Consider the following 21,127-nt stretch of genomic DNA (forward strand, 5'->3'; position numbering starts at 1 on the left):
CCGAGCCCGCGCCCGAGCGCCCGCCGGGAGCCGCCCGGGACAAAGGATCGGGAAGCCCGGCTCAGACCCGCGGCCTTTGCTGCGGACTCTGGGAGGCCCAGCGCGCCCACGTGCGCCTCGCCCTTGACCAAGTCCAGGGAGGCTCCCCAGAACCTTCCTGGCGGGGATCCCTAATGTACTCGCTCCGGGACAGAGCCAGGCGGGCACCCAGCCTAAGCCACTGGACGAAGCCTTGGGCTGCTTGTCATGGGAGGAAGAAGAGGAAACGTGGTCCGTGCCTTGCGGAGTTGTGCCCAGTTAGAGGAAGCCCTCTCCGGCACGGTATTTTAGTTCAACCCGGGGCGGTTATCAGAGCAGGTGTGAATAGTTTAGCAAGAAAGAAGCATTTCTCCCTTAAATGACTCTGTGCAATCTCAAAGCAGACAATAGCCTCACATTAGCATAGGTTGTGCAAAGCCACCTGTTCAAATAACTCAGGCAAATAGTGAAAAACAGCCTTGGAAAGAAGAAAAGAACCCAAAGCCAGTGCAAATACTTGCACACAAGTCGAAGGATTAAGCTTCATCTCAACAAGTGGCATGGGGGGGAGGGGGCATGTCTCCCAGTTCTAATACAAACTTAAAGGGGTTATTTCTTAGCAGCCTGTGGTTCCATTAGATGGTGAGGTAGCAGCTCCCCTAGCCTTGTCAACATACAAATATGGGAGAAAAAATCCAGTCTGCTCTCATCTAGTAAGCGTTTATGCGTGGAAGTCCTGATTTGAGGTAATGAAAAGGGGTGAGCAGATACGATTTTGTTCACAAACAATAGCTAGGTACTGGCGAGGCTTTATCTATGATTGTTGCTACTACATGCTCCTACATTCCCAAGAAAACAAAAACACGATTTCGTCAGCATTAATTTTCAGTATTTTTGAAATGTTATTTTTACTTTTGTTTTGTGGCGTAAGAAAAAAGCAGAGGCAGGAGTGAGAAGGCTGCAGAGAAAGGAGCCAAGAGAAACTGGATTTGGGGAGAGTGGGTGGGAGATCAAAGGCTGGAGGTGGCACCGCTGGTGGGGGAGGACCCGTGCCCTGCAGTGTGGGAACAGAGCCCATTGCTGAGATGGGGACATGGGCAAAGAAGGAGCCAGAACTGTCCTTAGACCAGGGCAAGAGTCCTCTGCCCTCAGTCCCACCCCACCCTTCTGCTGACCTGGCCAGTCCTCATGAGGTGAAGCATCAGAGAGCCAAGGGGAACACCTGTCCAGAGCCCATCCTTTAGGTGCTCACTATGCAAAGTGTGGTCCATGAACCAACAGCATTAGCATCTCCCAGAGGCATGTTAGAAATGCAGGAGTTCAGCCCAGTTCTCCGACCTGTTGCATGTTAACAAGAGTCTGCAGTTTAACTAGATCCCCAGGTGGATTCTATGCATATTAAAGGCCCAGAAGCACCAAGGGTACCCAGGGTCCTGGAATGGTTTGTCCAAGTGGTTCCAGCCCACTTCAAGAACCTGCATGGTACTGTTGCTTGAGTCCATCCTCCTAAAAGCAACAGTACCAGGCAACATTACTGGTGTGAGTAGGCCTTGGCCCGAGGTAGGGAGGGGTGACTGGACTTGCCTGTGCCATCTGGGACGTCCTTACAGGTGTACCTGAGGCTCTTTCAGGTGAGGGCTATGGGTATTGGGCCAGCTCTCCCCACACCTCTTCCTTTCATCACAGAACTCTGAGAACCCAACAATTCCAAATTGGAACTAGGCCCTCCAGGTAGTTCTGAAGGATTACCAAGATGGAGCATAACACATTTTATTGAACACTTCGTTAGCTTGATTTATAGCTTTACCTACTTAAATATGTGGGCCTCCATTTGTGCTCTTGCTATGGGTGTGAACATATTAGTGGTAGGCTCTGCCCACAGTAGATACTTCCTACATTAAAGCAGAGAGAAAAAAGGGAGGAATAATTGGTATAACATAGCACACTTAGCACATAAATACACTGTCTCCAATCCGTTGCCTAAAAGTTTAAACTACATCTGAATTTTCTGATGTTGAGATGAAGGTGACAATAGTTTGCCTGAAACAAGGATCAACTTGTTCAACTAATACTCAGTATGAAAGCCATTCATTCTTTCTGCCGACACTGATTATTCTTCTGCTATGGTTCAGATGCCACGTTTAGCCAGACTCTGATCAAAGAGACCTGGCTGCCCTCAAAAAAATCCCTTGGCATCTTAAGCAGCCTAAACCTCTCTTTACTAAGCAGGCCTGGTTCTTCAAGTTCCTTCTTCCCGAAATGGTGAACGCCAAGTCAAGTCCTACAAGATCCTTCAACCAACTCTGACCCAGAGTAGATCTGAGTGATAATTTGGCTTAAGAGGCAAGACTGACAGCTGGGTGGTGCTCAAATTTGTATATCTGGCTGCACAAAGTGAAGCCAAATTCAATTGCCTATGTGTTATCAGGATATTGGCGATTTCCTTATTGTGATGTGATGTTATTATGCAACTTATTTGTCGAAATATCTTTACTGGTAAAGTTTCTGTCATGCTCATCAAGGATGAATGCTTCCAGATGGGTCACAAGCACCCACTCCCCCAAATCATGTGTGGTACCCCTTGCTTCTTTTATTAGAGAAAGCAATGAGGTAAACTCAGCAATATTAAAGTGTTAGTGACTTAATGTTTTACACCGTCACACAAATACAGTATCTTGTTTTCAAAAGGATCTCAAGGAAAGAGCACAAGGTATCCACATGAATGAATCACCAAGAATGGCCCCTCCAGCATTAGTGAGAAACATATTTTATGTAGAGGATTTTCCCAGGGCTCCTTCAATCACAATCCATGGGTGGCTACCTGGTCTACCCACTCAAAAAAGTCGCCTTGAAGAGAGGCTCCTGGCACTGATGCAATCAGTTTAGTCATATCTTTATCAGGTAGGGACAAATGTTGCTGACTCCAATTCAGAACGTATAAGCTGGAATCTTGCTCTAAGTAGGGAGAAGGAACAAAGGTGAGGAAGCAAGAAAAGAACCAAAAGCTACGTGCAGACAGCTAACCTGTCCTCCATGGGCTGACATGATGTTCAGCCATGGACATTATGCGGGGCTGGCTTATTGATACTATCTACCTATCTCACCTCTGGAGCCCAGCTGCTTGAGAAAGACTTGAATTCTAAATTCCATCAAAATAAGTAGTGTCTCAGGCTCCTAGCTGTCATCTGCATGTCTGCCCCCACACATGTAAATCAGAAGCTCAGACATTATAATGGGGAAGTACCACGTCTCTCAGGGAAATTTGCCTAAAAATTACTTTGCTCAATAACTAATTGTAGGTGCCTCCCCCAAAAAACATGTGTTGGCAGATCTAGGCCCAATGTGTAATTTAGAAGCCAAAATTTCAGTAAAAATTAGATCTGTTTTAGAGTAACAACCATTATTGTTGCTGTTTGGTAGTTGTATTGACAAAGTAGGCTGTGTTCCTTACTGCTAATTTGGTTTTCTTTTTAACTCTTTGGCAATCATATTTATATGTTTGTAAAAAAGATTTTTAAGTTTTAGAAATGAATGATTATCTGTCCTAAAAGTATTGTTCAAAAACTATTTCTGACTACACAGCTTTACTAAGTCGGTATTCACATGGCCTACATTTTAAATGGAAATACATTGGAATTTTCAAACTTGCCAAATATTGCCAGGTAATAGGAACACTGGAAAGATATGTAGCCTATGATACAAAACTCTTCTGAAGAACTGTACAACTCATGAGTTAATGAGAGGATTTGATGTAAAGACATTGAGGTTAGGAGCTTCTATGTGGCCAGATAAGACATTATTTATAAATAAAATGTAAACTCATGAGTTTATCCCAATTGAAAGAGGCACTATGACTTCCTCTTTACATATTTTGTGAACCTTAGAATTAACCCAGGCTCATTGTAGGTAATTTGGAAAATTTAGAAAACCTAGAGAATTTATTAGAGAATAAAAATCAGTGATACTCAAACCAGTCAGAGGTAACTACTGTTAACACTGCTTATTTAACTTCAGTTTTAAAAATACAAATGCACTTTACAAATGTTTAAAATTTTAGATAATTTTTCTCATTTAATGTAAAATGAGTATTTGCCCCACATCATTAAATTATCTTTGGAAAGATTATTTTATCGGTTGTTTAATTTATTGCATGAACATACCAAATTTGGACTCTTTGAAATTTAGCTTGTTTCAACTTTTGATATGATAAGCAATACTGCAATAAATATCTTTGAATACATTTTTTGTTATTCTTGGGATTTATACTTGCATCCTTTGGTTAGATTCTTAGAAAATAAATTTGGAGCCAAAATTTAGGAACATTTTAAGGACATTGACATGTTATCCTGTGACACCGCATAAAGTTTGTACAGTTCACACTTCCACCAGCATGTTTGAAAGTGCTTGGTTTGCTATATCCTTGCCAACACAAAGTATTGTCTGTTTTGAACTTTAAAAATTGGAGAATACAATGTGCCATCATTATTTTCATTGTTTCTACTGTAAAACAACATGGAAGAAATACTGGAAATATTTAGTAAAAGAAATCGGCAAATTTCAGCGGATCTTTAAAGTGACCAGAGATATTAATCTCTGTTTTATGAAATTAGACATCCCTATTTCTCAACATTATTTTAAACTGCTAAGGTGTACTTTCTTTTTCCTTCTTTTAAAAAAAGTATTCATTGGGGTGATATCGGTTAATAAAATTATGTAGGTTTCAGGTGTATAATTTTGTAATACATCGTTTGTATATTGTATTGTATGTCCACCACCCAAAGTCATGTCTCGTTGCATCACAGCTTATCCCTCCTTTATCTTCTTCTACCTCCCCCTGCCCACTTTCCCTCTGGTAATCACCATACTGTTATCTGTCCGTGAGTTTTTTTAATCCCTTCACCTTTTAACCCAGCCCCCAACCTCCCTCCCCGCTGACAGCTGTCAGTCTATTCTCTGTATCTATGCCTCTGTTTCTATCTTGTTTGTTAATTTATTATGTTCATTAGATTCCACATAAAAGTGAAATCATATGGTCCTTGTCTTTCTCCAACTGGCTTATTTCATTTAGCATAATGCTCTCCATTTCCATCCATGCTGTAGTGAATGGTAGGAGTTCTTTTTTCTTTTTTTTTTTTATAGCGTTCCATTGTGTAGATGTACCACAGTTTTCTAATTCACTCATCTGCTGATGAGCACCTTGGCTGTTTCCAAATCTTAGCTATTGTAAAAGACTGCTTCCAAATGTTGGCTATTGTAAATAATTCTGCAGTGAACACAGGGATGCATCTATTCTAATGAGTGTTTTTGGTTTCTTTGGATATATTTCCAGAAGTGGAATCACTGGGTCATAAGACGGTTCCATCTTTTATTCATTTTTTTATCCTCACCCGAGGAAATGTTTGTTGATTTGAGAGAGAAAGGGAAGAGAATCTGGCAGCATAGCCTGAACCGGGGATCAAATCCACAACCGTTTACTGAATGGGACAATGCTGCAACCAACTGAGCCATCTGGCCAGGGCCCATTTTTAATTTTTGAGGTAACTCCATACTGTTTTCCACAGACACTGCACCAATCTACATTCCCACCAACAGTGCACAAGGGTTCCCTTTTCTCCACATTCTCACCAATACTTGTTGTTTGTTGATTTATTGATGATAGATAGCCATTCTGACAGGTGTGAGATGATATCTCATTGTGGTTTTAATTTGCATTTCTTTGATGACTAGTGACATTGAACATCTTTTCAATGTCTGTTGGCCATCTGTATGTCCTCTTTAGAGAAGTGTTTATTCAGGTCCTTTGCCCACTTTTGAGTTGGATTGTGTAGTGTGTGTTTTTGGTGTTGAGTTTTGTAAGTTCTTTATAACTTTTGGATATTAACCCCTTATCTGATGTAACATTGGCAAATATGTTGTCCCATTCAGTGGGTTATCTTTTCATTTGTTGATAGTTTCCTTTGCTATGCAAAACCTTTTTAGTTTGATGTAGTCCCGTTTGCTTATTTTTTCTTTTGTTTCCCTTGCCTAAGGAGATCTATCTGAAAAAAATATTACTATGAAAAATGTCTGAGGTTTTACTGCCTATGTCTTTGCCAAGGTGAACTTTCTTGAAAATGGTTTCCTATTTGGAGGAAAGGAATTCTAGCACCAACATCCTTCTCCTGTGTGCTTGTGTGTTGGCTTGGTACCACATTTACAAGTAGTCTCAAAGCAGAGAAGATGCTTTCTTAGAGTCAGATCAGTTAAGTCAGGCCATTAAGAAAGCTAATAAAAGGAGCCCATTTATTTTCATATCAAGAAAATGCATACCAGAATAAACTTGGCTGGCACAATTCCAGAAAGAAATATCTATGTATCTTGGGGAAAAAAGAGAGCCTTCTGGATAAAATGAGTTCACCCTGGCACACATAGTTTGGGACAGTCGGCAGGGCTTCTGTTGAGCAGCAATTGGTGTTTCAACTGTCTGTGGAGGCCCAAGGCATCCACTGCTGAGGGCAGCTGTGTAATTGACTTTCTCCACTCAGAACACAGGGGGATCGCAGGGTGTTCACTCCCTTCAACAACAGTTCTGGAAATGTGGCCCATCAGTGGTTCTGCACTTGGCATTATTATATCCTTAAAAGATCACATAATGCTGTATCTTGCCTGTGTGAAAAATAATTTTGTTAGCAGCAGGCACCTTGGCTCCTGGGTGAAGGTGTGCTTTCACCTCAAGCTGGATTGGTGCACTGCAGCTTGGAGGGAGCTGTGCGAACCATACCCACAAAACTGGAACTTGAATGATGATTTTTATAGACCACATAGAGTTATCTCTTGCTTATCACAATGTGGTCTCTACACTCTGCGGATGAGCTATGGGGAGGTTTTTTTTAAACTTTTTATTTTAGAAAATATTTAAATCTACATAAAAGTTGCAGTAATAGTATAATGAACTCCTGTGTATCCTTCATCTACATTCACTCACTTAACATTTTTCCTTCATGTGCTTTCTTTATAGATAGGTACATGTTGTTCTGGATCCAGGATCATATATATAAAATGTTATATGCTATATATATTATATGTAATACTAGAGGCCTGATGCACGAAATACATGCACTGGGGGAACATGGGTGTCCCTCAGCCCAGCCTGCACCCTCTCCAATCTGGGACCCCTCGGATATCCCTCTCACAATCTGGGACTGCTAGCTCCCAACCGCTCGCCTGCCTGCCTGCCTGATTGCTCCTAACCACTTCTGCCTGCCAGCCTGATCACCCCCTAACCACTCCCCTGCCAGTCTGATCAACATCTAACTGCCCTCCCCTGCTGGCCCGGTCACTCCCAACTGCCCTTTCCTGCCAGCCTGGTTGCCCCCAACTGCCCTCCCCTGCCGGCCCAGTTGCCCCCACTTGCCCTCCCCTGCAGGCCAGGTTGCCCCCAACTGCCTTCTCCTGCTGGCCCGGTCACCCCTAACTGCTCTCCCCTGCTGGCCTAATTGCCCACAGCTCCCCTCCCCTGCTGACCATCTTATGGTGGCCATCTTGTGACCACATGGGGGTGGTTGAGCATCGAACCAGGAGGTCACGGTTTGATTCTCAGTCAAGGACACATGCCCGGGTTGGGGGCTTGATCCCCAGTAGGGGGCGTGCAGGAGGCAGCTGATCAATGGGGGTGGCCATCTTTGTGTGAGGGTGTGATGATCAATTTACATATTGCCTCTTTATTATATAGGATATATGTAATAATTTCTGCAGAACCATTTGAGAGTAAGTTATAGAGATCATAACCAGTCACCACTAAATATATCAGTGTATATTTCCTAATAACATTCTCTCACATACCATGGTATAAAGAGTAAATTCAGAAAATTTAATATTGATGCACTTCTATTATTTACTACATTGCATTTTTTTTTTTAAATCCTGGATCACACAGTGCATTCAATGGTATTCTCTTCTCAGTGTCTATTTAATCTGAAACACTTCCTCAACCTTTGTCATTGATATTTTTAAAGAGTACAGGCCAATTGTTTTGTAGAATGTCCTCTATTTGAGTTTGACTTGATTCTATTTAGACTATGCTTTTTTGGTTCTTTTGCAGGGGAGGCAGGGATACCACAGAAATGGTGTCTTGTTGTCATTGCCTCGCACATCAAGAGGCCAGGGTGTCGGCTGGCCCTTTATTGGTACTGGTAACGCTGGTCACTGGATTAGGATGGTGTCTGTTGGATTTTTCCACTTTAAAGATATGATCACCCCAACCCCAATTATAAACTAGTTAACCTTGGAGGACACTTTCAGTCTATGAAAATGCTCCCCAACATTGCCTCTGTATTTATTTAGTAGCCAATGTTCAATTTTATATGATTTATGACAGGGATGTCTGCCATGCGGTATTTTCTTTTTTATCAATCCTTTTACATTTGTTGGCATTGTATAGCAAAAAAAAAAAAAAAAAAAAAAAAAAAAAGCTTTCCCTTTTATCTATCAAATATCTTATCAGATTCAATATGAACTCGATTTAAAAACATCTATCATGTTATAAAAAAGAAAGCTTTAGTCTTCAATCTTCTGTTTACTGTTACTTCCTTACATACAACACTCCTAAAGATGTAAACTCCGTCTTGTGGAGACTCATTTTAATTTGTCTGGGTAGTCTGCACAATTTAAATTTAAAAGTTTTTCATATAATGCCCCCTAAAATTAAATATGATAACTTTTGGATGAAGCACTGTTTGGGAACAGCCAAAGCTCCCATGTATTGAGGTGGATAATTGTGAGTTGGCTAGTTTCATGAGCATGGTGCTGAGGAAAAGACAGAATTTGGTCAGAAACACCCAATGTTAGCTTTCTGTACAACATTCTTAGTGCCTCTAAATCTTATCTTGGTTCTTCTTGAAAAAATAACATACAATCCCAATGTTGAGCCCCAAGGCAAGTTAGATGGGCCTGGAGTATGGATGGAGGCCTTACAGGGCAGGGCATGTTATTTCTTTTATTAATGTTATTCTACGTTCTAAATTCAAATAAACATATGTTTCTCTCAGTTTTTCAACACATGCTGTTTTAGTTTTTGAAAAAAAATGAGGTTATATTCCTTAGAACATTCGATTTAAAAAGCAAAAGTTCAGTTAATCCATATTCTTTCTGTTTTTTAAGGAAAATCACCAGTTTACACAAAACCTTGTTTCCTAAAAGGGCTTTTAAAGTGGCCTGATGTGTTCCCGGGTACTTCTCCAACAAGACTAGGCTGTAGGTTCAAGAATATAGTGTATATAAACATATACACAGTATTGTTTTGTTTCTTTAAATACCCTTTTAGATGTAAGGAAAAAACATCTCTAACCTTGAACAAGAGTTTATCTCTAATTTTATAATGCTATTAAATATTGCTAATTTATAATAGAGCCTATGTGATATCATTTCATACATAAATATCATGGCATAATTTTTGCCTGCTGTGGTAACAATTTATAAACATGTTTATTGAGAGCTAACTACATAGTCGCGTTGTTCTTTTACAGTGCTTCTCACCTGTAATAATTTATAATTTTTCAATCCATTGCAACTAATGATTCTGCTGCACATGGTCTGCAGGATTCCACCAATCCTGAGTTTGGATGTCGTGGCAGTGTCAAGGGGCTAAAAAGTTTCTGTTTTAAAATTCCTAGTTATAAACAGTTCAGGGACTGACACTAGCTAACATACCATACACTGTGTCACTGTCCTATTTAATCTTTGCAACAGTCCTCTAAGAAAATCACTACTCCTGCCCAGCAGGTGCGGCTCAGTGGTTGAGCATCGATCTATGAACCAGGAGGTCCCGCTTTGATTCTCGTCAGGGCACATGCCCTGATCCCCAGTAGCAGGCGTGCAGGAGGCAGCCAATCAATGATTCTCATCATTGATGTTCCTATCTCTCTCTCCCTCTCCCTTCCTCTCTGAAATCAATAAAAATATATTAAAAAGAAAATCACTACAGATAGTTCTCGTGTTACGGCAGACTCAACATATGTTGTTTTGTGGTTACATCACCATCTCCCATTTATTTATATAAAAAAAAGTTCCATCATTTTGATGTATGTACATATGTGCTTTATGTTTTTTATTATTTATTTACCACAAGTAAAGGTCAGGAATTGCTACCTTTCTTTTAAATTTTTTTTACTGTTTCACTCATTACTGCTGTGTATGAGCTCCATGTGAGTGACGTAGGTGCTTATGTAAGTGCGTTCTGATTTATGGCCAAGATCACTTTACGTGCACCGTAGGAACAGATCTCCGATGTAACCTGAGGACCTACTGTTCCCGTATTTCACTTTTACAATGAAGTTGAAGCATGGGTGCTTTCCGACCCCAAGAGCCTGCAATTAGCAGGTAGTAGATCTTGTGTCTAAACCAGCCGTGGGCAAACTACGGCCTGCGGGCCGGATCCGGCCCGTTTGAAATGAATAAAACTAAAAAACAAAAAAAGACCGTTCCCTTTTATGTAATGATGTTTACTTTGAATTTATATTAGTTCACACAAACACTCCATCCATGCTTTTGTTCCGGCCCTCCGGTCCAGTTTAAGAACCCACTGTGGCCCTCGAGTCAAAAAGTTTGCCCACCCCTGGTCTAAAACCAGGCAGCCAATGCGAAGAGGAGCATTTGAACCTGGAAGACTGACTCCAGAGCTTGTGCTCCTCCCCAGGTGCTTGTTTCATTTGAACTATATGTGAAGTAAGGACAGTGTGGTTTAGGCCATCAGATGAGGGCCTCCTCAAATACACCTTCTACAGTCCACAAACCTGCCTTTATCCACCTATCTTGGTGGAAGAGGGGACGTTTTTCGTGTTCAAAGTTAATGATTTCATCCTTGTTTCTTTGGATGCTCTTGGTCTACCAGTCATCCCAACCAAAGCAACTGTGCAAGGACAGGAACTATATCCACCTTACAGGTGAAGAAAGAAACTGAGGTTCAGAGAGCCTGAGACACTATGTAAGCCTGTAGCCAAGGCTACATGTCAATAGGGTGACCATCTCCCATTTTGTCCAGGGTGGTGTCAGTTTATGGCCTTGGCACCTTAGGCTGGGTAGCACCTTCCTTTCACTCTCATGTCCCACTTTGTACAATATGTTCTTTGGTCTCCCAAAGTGGCAAAGACAGAATTGTCATGCAGATCTGGGTGACTGACTCCAAAACCAGGACTTTCCATTATCCTAGGCTACCACCTGAAATTTCAAAATTATGAAGTTTAGAAGGGAAATATTTTCTCAGTCGTCATTCATTCATTCAGCAAACGTTTATTGAGCACCCACTATGTGGCAGACACTGTGCTAGATGCAATTTAAAAATGCACAGGCCACCCTGGCTGGTTGATCAATGGTTAGAGCATCAGCTTGTGGACTGAAGGGTCTCGGGTTCGATTCCAGGTCAAGGGTATGTGCCTCAGTTGTGGGTTCGGGTTCGTTCCCTGCCTGCAGTCAGGGCATGCAGGAGGCAACCAGTTGATGTGTCTCTCATATCGATGTTTCTCTCTCTCTCCCCCATCTCCTTTTCACTTTCTCTAGAATCAATGGGAAAATATTCTCGGGTGAGGATTAAAAAAACCCCCAAAAAACACAGCCCACAGTTCAAGCCTTTGGAAGCTCATGATTTAGTGAGGAAGCAGACCACCTAGAAATACCAGCAAGGCATGCTGCGTGATTTATAGGGCCTTGGGAAACATGTTTAAAAATTAAATATTTCAAGATGGTGACAGTAGGACACTAAACTAAGCGTGGCTTAGTTGAACAAATGAGGGGTGTCAGGGTATTATAGAAATACACAGGAATTACCTAGGATGGAGACTGATTTCTAGGAGAGATGAAAACTGGGCTGACCCTATAGCATGAAGCTATCTTCCCTACATGGACTTTCTTCTCTATTTTTCAGACTACAGGGTATCGGGGACAATCAGTTGTTCTGCCTTAAATGTCATCACTAAGAATTTTCTGCCGCATACATCCTAATTATCTATCTCCCTCTGGATCTGTGACACTGTGGTGGGCACGGGGATGTGCTGCCCATCTCTCCCTTCAAGAATTAGTTGCCCCATCTGCTGAGGTGCTGCTAGAAGGCAGCTTTCAGCTACCAGTATTTGGGGGGTGGGAAGGGGCCCCCTGTAGGCAAATGATCAAGGTGGAGGTATAAAGGCCTCTACCCTTATGGGCCATGTTAGCTCCAGAGCTCCCAGTGGGGTCAGCTGAGGTGGTCTGGCCAGCATTCCAGTTTTATTTCTCCCTCTACCCTAGCCTGTTTCTTCCCTTGATTCTAGTGTTGGTCTCAATGGCATTCCCTAATAAACATCCCGCACATTAAACTCCATCTCTGAATACCAGAGAACCAAACTACAACAGATATCAAAAAGGAGTCCAGCATTGCAGGGAATTATTTGAAAATTGTTGGTTATATACATTCTTTATTTCTAAGTCCCAAAAATAGAATTTATAATGGTGGAAAGGCCAGTGTGTGTGAATGTGGTTACGTTTTGCTTTAAAATCCTCAATTTATAAGGATCAACATGCCCATTAAAAGACACATTTTGCAGAAATTAATCCATGAATTTATTGCATTTCTTAAGGAAAACTATATTTTTTTAGTCTGTACCTTTGGAATAATGTAGTTCATAAGTCTAGGATTTTGGGAATAGGTAACTTCCTTTTTTGACACATACTTATTCAATATTCAATAAATGAGCTTTCGAGAACTAGCTCATTTGGTAACTAAACTATATTGACTATCAACATGGCTTTTAGAACTTTTTGTTGTTTTGAGCTTTTTTTTTTTCTCTCCAAGCGAAAAAGATTCCTTTTTCTCTCTTTCCTTTCAGTCACATATAGGTGTGTCCATTCCTTGACTACAATTACAGAATGACAAGGAAGTGATTTTTCTTGAGATGTGGTGTCCAGACTATTGTGCACTCTTGATGAAGGTGAATCCTGAAAACACTCCAAAACAGAATTGGTTATGAGAAGTGACTTACATATTCAGGTGCTAAATCTCACACACACCAGGGCATCAGATTCTGAACATGATTAAACTTTTCAGAATTAAATATGAAACAAATACCAAGGTTTGAGGAGAGGGGCTTCTAGTATTTCCAAACCATCAGAAAGAAAAGCATGGATTCTTCAGCTTACATAGAGACAAGTTAAACTGTTGATAAATTAACAGTTTACTCATCCAGTTGTCACAATACTTAGTAAGTCTAACTCACTGAATTGGTGTAAGCTGTCTTTTCCCAAGTTAAGAAACCAAGCAGTAATAGTGTCATCAAAAGCATTTAACATTAGATTGATTTTAACTTGTTTGAATCTCATTCATATTAATGGAAATTATAAGAGTGCAGGAAGAACCTTTTGGAGGTGATGGATATGATTATTGCATAGATTGTGGTAGTTTCATGGGTGTATGCTTATCCCCAAATTCATCAGGTTGTATAAATATGTACAGCTTTTTGTATGTCAATCATACCTCAGTAAAGAAATTCCTCATAGTTCCTTGCTTTGTACTTATCCTGGAATCGGAGAGAGGAAGTGTAATATATTTTATTGATTGGTTAGAGAAAATAGAAACCCTGACCTCTCATGTACCAAGAGCTTCAAATAAGGCCATTTGCTATGGACCATAAGACAACCTTAACCAGGCTCACATTTTAAGCAGAAATAATTTTCCAGATGCAAATGAGTCAATTTTAGATGATTAAGCCACTAAATTTGAATAACAGAAGAAAAATAGGCTGAGAACTTTGTTTTTAGTTAACTGCGAAGTACACTATTCAACAGAAAAGTGCAGCAAATAAAGAGCCCAATACTGTTTTTTTTATAAACTTTAGTTTTATTCTTTCCATCACCATTTAACCCTCTGTGCCCTCTCCCACCCACCCGCTCCCCTCTCAATCAATACTGTTCTAACCACCATCCAGCCTCCATAAAAAGACCATTAGAAGCACCCCCAGAAGTTCCCCTTTTATTTCACCCAACTGCCAACACCTTCCAATTTCCCAAGGTGAAGAACAATTCTGTCTCTGAACACTAGTTTAGTCATGCTTATGTCTGAACTTTATATAAATGGAATCATAAATATTCTTTTGGGTCAGGCTTAAGTTTGTGAGGTTACCGGTGTCATTGATATAATTGATCACTCTCATTGCTGTGGAGTTTCTATTACATCAGTTTATTTTCCATCTGCTGTTGATGAGCATTTGGATTATTCCCACTCTGGGGCTATTGAGAACTCGCTGTTTCTAGGAACACCCTTGAACACACCTCTTGGAGCACATGTGGATTCATTCAGAGTGGAATTAGTGGGTCGCAGAGTATACAGCTTGGGTAAATGCTGCCCAACTATTTTCCAAAGTCACTTTTTTCAAAACACACTTTTTTATACATATAGTTTGTGAGAGTTCCCACTGCTCCATTAGCCCTGGATTGGTATTCTAAGGCTTTTCAGTGTTAGCCATTCTAGTGGGTATTTAGTGGTATCTCACTGCGGTTTCAATTTTCATTTTCCTGGTAACCAACATGAGATAGCACTTCTCCAGTTATCGGCCATTTGGATATTCTCTTTTGTGAAGTGCCCATTTAAGTCTCTGTGTCCATTTCTCTGACTGGGCTTTCTGTGTTTTTCTTAATGAGTTTTAGGAATTCTCTAGGTCCTAAGTCCTGGTTCGCAGACTTTAGTCTGCACCAGAATCACCCCTTTGGGCTTAAGACACGGATTATTGATCCCTAACGCCAGAGTTTTTGATTCAGGAGATAGGGAGTGAGAAACAAGAACTTGCACTTCTAACAAGTTCCCAGGTGATGCTAATGTCGCTGGGCCAGGGACCGCACTGTGAGAACCAATGTTCAGTGTTTTAAATGTAGCAGCAATAGATGTTTCTTGTTATTCCATGGCAAGGTCACCTTTCGAAAAACAAAAACCTCAACAACTTCCTATTTGTTCAAGCATAGGGCATAAGCTAATACTATTCTCTACTTTTTCCTGGAAATGGTACAACTGAATTTGCTTCAATAGCAACTATTTCAACCTGTCTGAAACCAATCTATGTGCTTAGAACAGCGGTTCTCAACCTGTGGGTCGTGACCCCTTTGGGGGTCGAATGACCCTTTCACAGGGGTCGCCTAAGACCATCGGAAAACACATATACAATTACATATTGTTTTTGTGATTAATCACTATGCTTTAATTATGTTCAATTTGTAACAATGAAAATACATCCTGCATATCAGATATTTACATTATGATTCGTAACAGTAGCAAAATTACAGTTATGAAGTAGCAACGAAAATAATTTTATGGTTGGGGGTCACCACAACATGAGGAACTGTATTAAAGGGTCGTGGCATTAGGAAGGTTGAGAACCATTGGCTTAGAATATTTGGTACACCTAATTAATCAAGAGAACCAGCAGTCAGTAATGAAAGGTAGTTTTCTATTTCAGGAAAACGCATTGGTTTTCAAGAGCAAGGACGTGAGTCAGTAATCTAAGAACAAAAATACAGACCTCTAAATGGAGAAGAAAACTGCCATTTATTTCAACTGAGTTTTGTTTCATTAAAAACTCTATGATGACAGTAAAACAGAAATAGAAACATTTTTAACCAACTTTAACCTCTAAAGACAAAATAAACACACACACATTTCAAATATTGCCACTGTTCTAACAAACCTCATTATTACTATTGATTGTTGTCATTTCAGTCTCCTGAACTACTAGCCTTGACTATTAATCAACGTATTGGTTTACTGGACTAAACATTAACCATATTATTTCTATATATAAAATGTTCCACAGCTACGGAACTTAGTGTATTTTGGTAGTTTGCTGTGTATGTGTGTGTGAGTCTGTGTGTGTGTTTAAGGCTTGAGTCTATAAAACATTTGTTTCTGTTGAAGAGTACAAATACTTGCTATACAGCAGCACATATACATACATATATATGTTAATATTTGCAACTTGAGGGTGGTTATACCTTATTCTGAGAGGTCACGAGAAACCACTTAAAACCATGACAGTACAACCTTTAGTAACTTGAACTCACCATACCATCACCATCAAGAAAAACAAAAAACCCACAGTTCAAAGAAAGCACAGCAGGCCCTAGGAAGTATTGTAGTTTGCTGCTTTACTAATCAGAAAGACCTAAACAAAAGTAAACTAACCTGGGTAGGTTCATAAAAGTGAACTTTTTGGATGCATCCTGAGACTATCTATATATATAAAAGCCTAAGTGACCGTTCAACCAGTAGCTATGATGTGCACTGACCACAAGGGGGAAGGCGCTCAATGCACAGGCATGGAACCATGGAACAGACTGATGAATCTCAGAGAGAAGGGGGGAGGGCAGAAAGAGATTAACCGAAGATCTTATATGCATACTAGAGGCCCAGTGCACGGATTCGTGCACTAGTGGGGTCCCTCGGCCTGGCCTGCAGGGATTGGCCCGAATATGTGCAGCAGGCCTCCGACATCCCCCGAGGGGTCCCGGATTGTGAGAGGGTGCAGGCCAGGCCGAGGGACCTCACCAGTGCACGAATCTGTGCACAGGGCCTCTAGTACTGTATAATTACAGTCAATGTTTGCAATGATTTTCATTTTTTCTCACCAACTCGGGAGAACCTATGCATGCAATTTAGAAGGAATTTCAATAAAGGCTAACCCAAAAGGTTTCTAGTCCACCGAAGGTCAGCAGGCAGTCAACCAGAAACTTGAATAAGAGTACTACTACATATTCAGGAATTACCAGTAGGGGTTTGGCCTTCTTTGAATATACCATCACCACACTGACTAAAACTACACCAGTTACCATGTCAAAGGCATGCAAATTTAAAAGATGATCAATGATCCCACTGTGTCCTTCCTTATCAAATCACCTGTATGGGTGCCTATTTGGAGAAAACATTATTTTCTCTTCCTTTTCTTTTAGAACATAATTACATATTGCCTTTCTATATTTTAACTATAAACTTTTGGGGGTAGGGGTGGGGGAACGGAGTCTCCCTACTATGTATAGGTTTTGCTTTTCCTATTGGTTTTATCTGTACTATTTTAGCCAGAGACCTGTGGGGGTGGGGGGTGGAAGAACGGATCCTTGGTATGTTAAAGACAAAATGGCAACTTCATACAGTTTTCAAGTAAATAGAATCCCTGATATAACTGCAAAGTAATATGTAGTTTGGGTGGTAGTAAAAAAAAAAATTTCTTAGCAACTTTGTCTCATACTTCACAAAATGAGCTTTGGCTCTGAGTCTCTTAAGGCACAAGACTTGATAGACAGCTTTTATTGGTAGCCTGCACTTCTGATTTGGATAAGATAAAAAAATACTATAATATAAATATAAATAAAAATAATAAGTAATTTTGTTAGAGTTTGAAATCATTGAGTGAAATTGGACGAAAAAATCCAAATAAACTAACATCTGGTATGTGTAAATATTTGTTGCTAGTGTAAAAAAAAGTATAGTTCAGGCAGTGCAAAACTATTGGAGAAATGCCTTCAGAATAGACTTGACATCGTAGAATCACAGTGCTGTCTCAAAAATAGTGAAGGTTGAGGGCTGTCCATTGGAAGCATTCACAACCATATGGCCATTCTGAGTAACATCTGGATAATTCCTTTTGAAGTACACCTGTAATAAAAAAAAGAGGCATGAGAGCACATGGGGCAATGCATTTCTATGTCCACTTCTTCATGTGAAGCAAATTATATCACTCACAGAGGCACAGTTAAAAAATACAGGGATGCTTTTATTCAATAAAGTAGCCCCCATTAAAACCCTCAGTAGGGCTGGGCTTAAATGCCAAACAACCTATAGATCCACTTTAGTTCTGATCACTCCGATCCACAGATATGTTTTATCACTACATTAAATTGATAAGCAAAGTCGTTTTACTGACTCAAAACCTGCAGATAAATTAAAAACAGGGTGACAAAGAGGCTGGGAAATCTAGCGTCTGTACGAGGGTTTCTCATTTTCACACATAAAATGAGCACAATAGATTTGGATGTTAATATCAGGTTGTAATCCCTGTATTTTATAAACTCTGATTGACAACTATTGAAACGCTGGCGTATATGTATGAAATATCCCAGCATTTAATTTGTGCGGCAAGGTAGTTATGGGGGCCATAGAAATGTGATCTGTGGATAGTGGGGCACGATGATGAAAAGAGAAGCAAAAGCTTTAACAATGACTCAACCAGGCAACTTCTCTCAAATGTAAGATGATACCAAATAATAGGACGGTTCTTTGCCAAGCCTTTGACTTCTTGAATTCTACCAATTTCTAGCTGAACTAGGAGAGATACAGGTTTTCTGATAAATGTATAATCAGAACATAAAGGAAATGAAATGCTGTCAGGGCTCTCTGTTCCACAATCATCAGTTTTTAGCAGCTGTATCGTATCTCAGTGCCTTGACAGATGCGCATAACAAAATGAAATAATGTCAAGGCTTGTGAGCTCTTATCTCAAAATGTGTTTGGGTGAAAAAGGACTTCAAATGTAATTTTTTCCCCCATAAGACGAATGTGGAAAGTTTTGTCTGAGTCTTTAAAACAGAAAATGTGCCATCTATCTGAGGCTAACACGTGTCATGAGCTGGGTCTCTTAGTCATACGATCCCGGATCTATTTTATAAGACCTGGCTCCTAAGATATTTGTGGTTGCTGTCAACAAAGTTATCATAGGAGACAATGAACTTCACATACAGAAATGAAAAGTGCTGAGAGAGCCACCTTTATATTAAAGTGTACTTTTTCTCTTGCCGCTTACATACTTCCTATCTCAAAAACAGGACTGCATCTGAAATAACTATATATTTTCACTTAGGAGAGAAATAATAAATCCTTCAATAATGCTTGGATCCCACTGGGTGAAATCGGAGGCTATTTTGATTACAATGTAAGTATTTAAAAATAAGACCTGTTTTGGGAGCTAATTTATACTAACGCCCTCCTCCATTTTTTAAAGATAGCCATATTTTGTGTGATTATATTTTACTAGAGGCCCGGTGCACAAAAATCGTGCACAGAGGGGTTCCTCAGCCTGGCCTGCACCCTCTTGCAGTCCAGGAGCCCTCAGGGGAAGTCCAACTGCCTCGGAGGCGGGAGAGGCTTCTGCCACCGGCAAAGAGAACAAATGGAAATTGATTTTGTTTTCTACTGTTTGATAGTCCTTCACAAATAAGCCAGTTACTTTCTCCATAACCCTCTTAATGTAACTTTTAAAATAAAGATTATGTTATTATTGCCCTGGCCGGGTAACTCAGTTGGTTAGAGCATCATCCCGATACACCAAGGTTACCATTTGATTCCTGGGCAGGGCACATATAAGAATCAACCAATGAATGCATAAATAAATGGAACAACAAATCAATGTTTCTCTATGTTATTATTAGCAACTTTTCACTAAAATGGTCTTAGCTTCATGGTCTGAAATACTTGAAATTGAATACTGAAAACATGCTTCCTGTGTATAAAATCCTTGATTTGACCTATCTTCTTCTCATCTGTTGCCAAGTTTCATCATACACTCTGCCTAAGAGCAGAGGTGTGAGAAGGCATCTTTTTCACAGTGCGGGTTATGAAGGTAGTTGAGATGACCGCACACTTGTTAGCAGGGTGCTTGTGTATAGGCTAAGCCTTTGGAGAGGACAATCTCAGCTTTCTATTCTGGAACTCACTGCTGATCTGGGAAAAATCACTGAACCTCTACCCATACTGGCTGCCTCATCTGTGAAATGAGACAATGACTTACCTCACAGGAACTAATTAATGGCTACAAACTGCAGGCTGAAAACACCCCAAGTTAAGTGTTGGGTGTGGTTATGATGCTGCTCAGAGAAGTGGCCCCTTAGTCCATGGACAGCAGCAGCATCACCCAGATCGAATGAAGAAACAAAACATCTGCGAGGCCCTTTGGTGGATCCCTTGATATTATCTTTACAGAATCCCAGAGTCATAGTGGAGATACTGTTAATGCAGTGAATGTGGTAACCAGGGAGTCAGAAAGGTAGTTTCAAGATGACAGAAATTGGAGTACTAACTAGTGACTTTGAACAGTTACTTAGGCTCTTCTGCCTTAATTTCGCCCTTTGTCAGAAAGGGATAATGCCAACCCAGAACAATGTGTGAAGGCTAAAGAAGGCAATGAGTGTTGGTTCTTGTCGCTCTCCCCTTCCTTCTCTTGGGTTTAGTTCAGCCGTGGGCAAACTATGGCCCCCGGGCCGAATCCGGCCCATTTGAAATGAATAAAACTAAAAAAAAAAAAAAAAAAAGATCGTACCCTTTTTTGTAATGATGTTTACTTTGAATTTATATTAGTTCACACAAACACTCCATCCATGCTTTTGTTCCAGTCCTCTGGTCCGATTTAAGAACCCACTGTGGCCCTCGAGTCAAAAAGTTTGCCCACCCCTGGTTTAGTTCATTATAATTTCATTAATATAGGTTGAAACTATATTGAATGTTAAACTCTAAATTGTCAATAAAGCCACCATCATGGAATTAGGTCTTACTAAATGCAACGGCAATAAAAGTTCCCCTGCATGACCACAGCTGATGGCTGGCTTGGCTGGAGCGTTGTCCCATACACCAAAAAGGTTGTGGGTTTGATCACTGGTTGGGTTACATAAGGGAGGCAACCCATTGCTGTTTCTTTCCCTTTTTCTCTCTCCCTTATTCTTTCTCTAAGGTCAATAGATAAGCCCTTGAGTGAGGGTTAAAAAGAGAGGGGGGAGTTCCCTCGAATAGATAATGGAGAGCATTTTTTTTACATTATACTCATAAGCCATTATTCATTATGTTGAATTCTGGTTCAAGACTCTGTCAGTTCATTCTCCCTGAAATGGCCCAAGTTCAAAGCCAGTAACTCTCAAACTAATCTTTAAGGCAGGTCTAACTTTGGTGTACATATTGGCATGTGTGTTGTCAAAGTTAAAGAGGGTTAGAGGGGATGTCTGCTTTTAAGATAATGGAAATGGATTTTCTTTCCCCCTTTCCTCTTAGAAATCACCCTAAACAGCAAGGATATCATGAAATTAAAGAAAAATCCCATCTTTGATGAAATCAGGAGTCACCCGAAATCCCAAATGGCAAAAT

At 40.3% G+C, this 21,127-nt stretch overlaps 1 protein-coding gene across 1 annotated transcript in view; it reads right to left on the minus strand.

Moving 5' to 3' along the window:
- Positions 1 to 16,621: 16,621 nt before the first annotated feature.
- The window catches only part of ABCC4 (ATP binding cassette subfamily C member 4), a 196,266-nt gene continuing 191,760 nt past the window's right edge, over positions 16,622 to 21,127 (minus strand). The window contains exon 30 of the mRNA XM_015567729.1: positions 16,622 to 17,656. Coding sequence (XP_015423215.1) covers positions 17,549 to 17,656 — 108 coding nt within the window. The 3' untranslated portion in view covers positions 16,622 to 17,548. The remainder of the gene's footprint in view (positions 17,657 to 21,127) is intronic.

This window comes from Myotis davidii, unplaced genomic scaffold (assembly GCF_000327345.1).
Source record: "Myotis davidii unplaced genomic scaffold, ASM32734v1 scaffold419, whole genome shotgun sequence".
NCBI classification, from domain to species: Eukaryota; Metazoa; Chordata; class Mammalia; order Chiroptera; family Vespertilionidae; genus Myotis; species Myotis davidii.